Source organism: Arachis ipaensis, chromosome B01 (genome assembly GCF_000816755.2).
Source record: "Arachis ipaensis cultivar K30076 chromosome B01, Araip1.1, whole genome shotgun sequence".
In the NCBI taxonomy this organism is placed as follows: domain Eukaryota; kingdom Viridiplantae; phylum Streptophyta; class Magnoliopsida; order Fabales; family Fabaceae; genus Arachis; species Arachis ipaensis.
In genome coordinates, this window is record NC_029785.2 from 18,139,139 (window position 1) to 18,145,767 (window position 6,629).

General features: G+C 37.4%; 2 protein-coding genes across 2 annotated transcripts; both read left to right on the forward strand.

Annotated features, from left to right (window-relative positions):
- Window positions 2,475–3,966, forward strand: LOC107647592 (uncharacterized mitochondrial protein AtMg00810-like). Its single transcript, XM_016351662.1, has 2 exons — window positions 2,475–3,071; window positions 3,814–3,966. Exons 1-2 carry the CDS (start codon window positions 2,475–2,477, stop codon window positions 3,964–3,966), a joined length of 750 nt encoding a protein of 249 aa, XP_016207148.1.
- On the forward strand, window positions 3,970–4,476 carry LOC107647598. Its single transcript, XM_016351668.1, has one exon. It carries the CDS (start codon window positions 3,970–3,972, stop codon window positions 4,474–4,476), a length of 507 nt encoding a protein of 168 aa, XP_016207154.1.

The following is a 6,629-nucleotide window of genomic DNA, read 5'->3' on the forward strand; positions in this document are numbered from 1 at the left end:
AAGTCAATAGAACTAAACTTGATCCTTGTGCAGAAAAATGTGTTTTCGTTGGGTATGCTACACACCAAAAGGGGTATAGGTGCTACAATCCAATCACTCGTCGTATTCATGTGACCATGGATTGTGATTTTTTAGAATCCGAATTTTACTTCAGCCGTCAACATGGTATTCAGGGGGAGAACAATAATGAACCACCAAGTTGGCTAAATAACCTTTGTTGCCCAGAAACTGTTCAAACAGAGCAAGTAGATGGAGCCACCGAGCATACTTCACTCAACGTAGAAAACAACTCAGTACATACAACCAGTGAGAATCCTTTTGAGAATGTCAGACAAGAGGTAAGTAATTGTCAATCTGATAATGTACTCCCTGTTTTTAATGAGCCCACTAACAATAACAGTATAGCACTGGAACATGAAGAACCAGAGCCCAATACCTTTATTCTTCCTCTAAGAAGAAACAGAGGGATGCCTCCTGATCGGTACTCACCAGAACATGTTCCCCGTAACTCAAGATACCTGATAAGAGTGGCTAGAGAAGGAATAGCAGATATTGCAAAGGCTTTTTCCATCAGACTCTTAACAGAAGACATTCCAAGAAATGTCCGAGAAGCCAATGAGAAAGCTGAATGGTGAAAAGCCATGAATACAGAAATGGAAGCTCTAGAGAAGAACAAAACTTGGGAGAAGTGTATCCTACCGACAGGAAAAAAGCCAGTCAGGTGAAAATAGGTTTTCACCATTAAACACAAAGCAGATAGTACTATTGAACGGTACAAGGCAAGGTTGGTGGCCAAAAGTTATACACAGACCTATGGTATCGACTACACTGAAACTTTTTCACCGGTTGCAAAGATTAATACTATCAGGGTGTTGTTTTCAATAGCAGCAAATGAAGATTGGCCACTCCATCAATTTGACGTCAAGAATGCTTTCTTGCATAGAGAGTTGAAAGAAGAAGTGTATGATAAACCCCGATTTTGTGGTTTATCTTGTGCTTATTTTGGGGGATTTTATCAATATTTCTCACACTTATTCACAAGAAATGCATGATTTTGTGTTCAACTCCCAATATTGCTCCATGATAGAAAACATGCTTATTTTGCCTTAAAATTGCCATATTTTAATTCTCTTCTACTGCCATTCAATGCCGTGATGTATTTGTTGAGTAATTTCAGGGATTATAGGGTAGGAATGACTTAGAAGAGAGGGAGAAAGCATGTACAAAAAGGGAGGAACATGAAGAATTGAAATCTTGGGAAAAGCAGCATCGGCGCGCTCGCGCACTCCACGTGCACGCGTGGACGGGATTGGCTGGAAGCGGCGCGCAAGGATGGACGCATCCGCGCGGATCAGAAAATCTCTATCGACACGCACGCGCACTTGGCGCGCACGCGTGGATCACAAAAGCAATCGGCGCGCACGCACGCATGGCGCGCACGCGTGGAAAGCTGCACGTGACCTCATTAAAGGAAATCGTGCCTGGAGATTTCTGAGGCTCATTAGGCCCAATTTCAAGCTGTTTCTACATGGAAAAGAACCAAGGATGCTAGGGAGAAAGGGGGGATCACTCATCTTACACTAGGACATAATTTTTTGTTAGTTTTTGGTTCTTGTGTTATTCTAGAGGGAGAAACCCTTGTTCCTCTCTAGATCTAGTTTTAATTTGATCTTCCCTTGTTGATTTGTGACTTGGATCTTGTTAATTACTAGTTTTAATTGTTCAATTTGAATTCCTTGTTACAATTTTGCTTATATCTTGTGATAGTTTTGAGAGTAGACTTAATGAGCTTGGTTTCTCATAATTGTCAAGATATAGTTGTTAGACAAGGATGGTGGCCCCAATTCCCAAGCCTAGCCAAGAGTTGCTTTTATTATTCACATTTGAAAATCAATTTTCTCAACTAATTGCTTTAGTTGTAGTTACTTGTTTGGGTTATAATAGAATTAAGTGGAATATTGTTTATTCATTGAAGTTGCTCATGTTTTGCTTAGTTAATTGAACTAGTTGTTGCATTTTAAGATTACTTGCTTGTTAAGATTCTCATTTATTTTCATGCTCATAACTCACAACCCTGGATTTCTAACCAATGTTTGAGCACATGTTTGCCCATTCCTTGTGAGACGACCCGAGGTTTGAATACTTCAGTTATTTCTATTGGGGTTGAACTTGTGACAACCAGATCCCTCTTCTAAATTTGACCCCCGAGGATTGTTGTTGGTAGAGCTATACTTGCAACGCGACCTTATTGGAAAAAAAATCTTTACCAATACACCCTTGGGGCCCGTGTCAGTGTACATGGAAGCTCCTCCAGGTTTCTCAACGGGATTTAGAAAAGATGAAGTTTACCGGTTAAAGAAGGCTCTTTATGGGCTTAAACAATCTCCACATGCCTGGTTTGGAAAATTTACAGATGCCATGAAAAGGTATGGGTACAAGCAAAGTAACTCTGATCATACCCTTTTTTTGAAAAAATGGGAGATTTAATCACTTGCCTAATAATCTACGTGGATGACATGATCATAACGGGAAGTGATGCTGAAGAAATTGAAAAATTGAGAAGGAACATATTTACAGACTTCGAAATGAAGGATTTGGGAAGACTAAAATATTTCTTAGGAATAGAGGTTCTACAATCCAGCAAAGGAATCTTTATCTCCCAAAGAAAGTATATTTTGGACCTTCTGGCAGAAACAAGAATGGTGGATTGCAAATCAATAGATACGCCCATGCAAGTTAATCACAAGTTGAAGATAGTAGAAGGTGCCATCCTAGCAGATAAGGAAAGGTACCAGCGAGTGATTGAAAAACTAATTTACTTATCACATACTCAGCCTGACATAGCTTATGCTATGGGAATAGTAAGTCAGTTTATGCATAAGCCACAAGAAGATCATATGGAAGCTGCCATGAGGATAGTTCGATATTTGAAGGGAGCTCCAGGAAGTGGAATCATTTTCAAAAGGAATGGTCATTTGAAGGTTGAGGCATACACTGATGCAGATTGGGCAGACAACCAAAATGATAGAAGATCAACAACTGGTTACTTTACACTTGTTGGAGGCAACCTGGTAACTTAGAAAAGCAAGAAGCAGAAAGTTGTAGCTCTTTCAAGCGCAGAGGCAGAATTTCGAGGGATCGTTAAAGGCATAACTGAAGTATTGTGGATAAGAACATTGATGACTGAGATTGGGTTTCCACCACAATTGCCAAGCCAGTTGAAATATGACAACAAAGCCGCAATCAGCATTTCAGAGAATCCCGTACAACATGATAGAACAAAACATGTTGAGGTGGATCGATACTTTATCAAAGAAAAAATTGAGAATGACATATTGAGCTTCCATTTGTGAGATCAGAAGATCAGCTGGCCGATATTCTTACTAAAGCTGTTTCAAGACAAGCCCTTGCTAAAGTTCTAACCAAGCTGAGTATTGGTGATCCCACTACTCACCTTGAGGGAGAGTATTAGAATATCATAATTAGGAAACAAAATCAGGAAAATATCAAAGAGAATTAGAACAAAAATTAATGTAATTTATTAGGATATTATTCCATACTCTTGGTCTATATATTGGTAAGAACCTTGTAATCACAGATGAAAAATATGATTAATAAAAATAATACTTTTCTAAATAATTTTTTATTTTTTTCCTAAACTCTTTGTATCATGGTAACAAATATTTCCATAATTTAGCCTCAGCAAAAAGAAGTAATCAGATTGATGCATTGGTGATAAGTGGTAGATTGGTGAGGAATCAAGCCAGAATTAAGAGTGCAATAAGAGATTTTTACAAGAACTTGTATCGTCAGGAAGCGTCACCATTGATAGGTATTCAGGATGGCCTAGTTAATAAGATACAGAAAGAGGAGGCTATAGACTTAGAGAGGATGCCTTCGGCTGACGAAATAAAGGAAGCAGTTTGGGATTGCGAGTCGTCTAAGGCCCCTGGCTGTGATGGCTAAAATATGAACTTCATAAAGAAGTATTGGGGAGAAATTGGTCCTGAGTTTACTGCAGCTGTCATGGATTTCTTCCAGTCAGCTGAGCTACCAAGAGATTCTAATGTTACATGGGTGGCTCTGGCTCCGAAGTTTGTGGGAGCAAGGGAGATTAAAGATCTTTGGCCGATTAGTATGGTAGGGTGTGTGTATAAGGTCATTTCAAAGGTGTTGGTGCAAAGAATGAGAAAGGTAATGCCAGACTTAGTAGGGAAGACTCAGAGTGTATTTGTGCAGGGTAGGAAGATTCATAATGGGGCTTTGATTGCGTGTGAAACTGTGCAATGGTTGAAGCAAAGAAAAAAGAAATCGGCAATAATCAAATTGGAATTTCAAAAAACTTACGATAGAGTCAAGTTGAAGTTTGTGGATATTGTACTTCAGAAAATGGGCTTTCGGCAAAGATGGCGAGGGTGGATCAAGGAATGTGTGTGCACGGCGTCTATGTCGCTTGATAAATGGCTCGCCTTCTAAATCTTTTAAGATGGAGCGGAGCTTACAACAAGTGAATCCTCTTTCTCCATTTCTTTTTGTTCTTGTTGTTGAGGTCCTTCATAGGATGGTAGGAGAGGCAGTAAGACATGGAAGGATCTCTCCTTTGTTGGTTGGAAAAGACAATATTGAGTTGTCTCACTTACAATTTGCGGACGAGACAATACTTTTTTGGCCCCCCCGGAGGAGGAGACTATTTGCAATTATAAGCGGCTTCTACGGTGTTTTGAGATGATGTCTGACTTGAGTATTAACTTTGATCAATCTAGCTTGATTCCGGTTAATTGCAAGCGAGAGTGGTCACAAAGGATGTGTAGCTTGTTAGGGTTTAAGGAAGCAACGTTGCCAGTCAAATATCTTGGTATCTCTTTGGAAGCGAATCCAAAATTGGTCTAGACATGAAAACCTATTATAGACAAAGTAGAAGAGAAACTCAATCTATTGAAAGCCAAAACGATTAATAAAGCTGGTAAGCTGGTACTCATCAAATCTGTGCTTAATAGTCTGCCGGTTTACTACCTTAACTTATATAAGATGCCCATAGCAGTAGTAGATAACTTGATATCTTTGCAGAGGAGGTTCTTGTGAAGTAATGAGAACGGAAGGGATGGGGTACCTTTGGTGAGGTGGGATATTGTGCAAGCTCCAAAACGCTTCGGGGGTTTAGGTATGGGCGATGCAGTGCTTCGAAATACAACATTATTCTTCAAGTGATGGTGGCGGTTTTCAAAGGAGGATTTTCCATTATGGAAGAAAATTGTGTGCTCTTGCAATTACTTGAATCCAAATGTCCTTTTTTTCTTGTCAACCGGTTCCTAAAACAAAGGGTCCGTGGAGGAACATTTGTCAGTTGCAGATAAGAGAACAGCAAGCGAGAGATAAGATGGTCAGAGAGTTATCATTATAGATAGGAGATGGTAGAAGAATTTATTTCTGGAAAGATAATTGGCTACCATGTGGTGTGTTGCAGGATGTATTTCCAAGACTTTTCTTGATTTCAAACCAAGTCAGATCTGTAATAGAGGACTGTGGGTTCTGGAATGTGTTGGAGTGGATATGGAACTTTCATTGGAGAAGGATACTATTTCAATGGGAGTTAGAATTAGTTAACCAACTTCATGGAGTTCTACAATCTATCAGGTTAACAAGTGAGAGGGAGGACAGAATAGTATGAAAATTTGATAGATTAGGGGTTTATTCTACTAACTCATTTGTGTAGGTTTTGTAGGTTGAGACTCTCCCAGAGAATATTACGAGTTATAGTTTCACTAGATCTATATGAAGAGGACTAGTACCACCAAGAGTTGAGCTATTCACCTGGTTTGTGTTAGTTGGTAGGGTCAATACTAAAGAAAGATTGATTAGATTGAGCATTATTGATCACAGGAATATGATTTGTGTTTTATGTAAAAAAGAAACTGAGAATGATTTTCACTTATTCATTGGCTGTGAGTTCACGTGGTAGGTGTGGTGTGCTTGGTTATACGCCTATAATAAACTTTGGTCTATTCGAGAAACCATTAAACAACACTTTAAGAGTTATGTCTTAATAATTATTTTGTCTTGTTATTTAGATAATTTTTCATTAACAATAACGTAGATTCAATTGTAAAAAATATTTGATAGATGAATATATTTTATATACTTTTTGTATATTTTTACTATAAAATTAATTACAATTGAGCTTACATTATTGCTAATGAAAAATGATTTAAGTAATATATCTATTTTTCCCTCAAAATATAGTTACAAAATTTTTTTCTATTGAATTTTAACAACATAGAATAATTCTCTCTTTAATAATTTATTTCTTCAACTTTGTGGTGTAATAATTCTGTGTTATAGTGTAATAGTGGATTAAAATAAAATAAAGGATTGCATTATATGGTTGAATGATCACCACATAATTTACAGTTGCAATGCATGTGAGTTCATAATTTTATCAGGTGCTAAATTTCACAAAATGCGACTTTTTTTATAGCAACTTGTAGCTCAAATTAATATTAACTAAAATTATCTAGCAATATATTTCGATAATAAAAAATTTATGAAATAATATCGTAATTTTCATATTTTATAATATCACTCTTTATATAAATTTATATTAAAAATATTATTAAAATGAAAATAATATT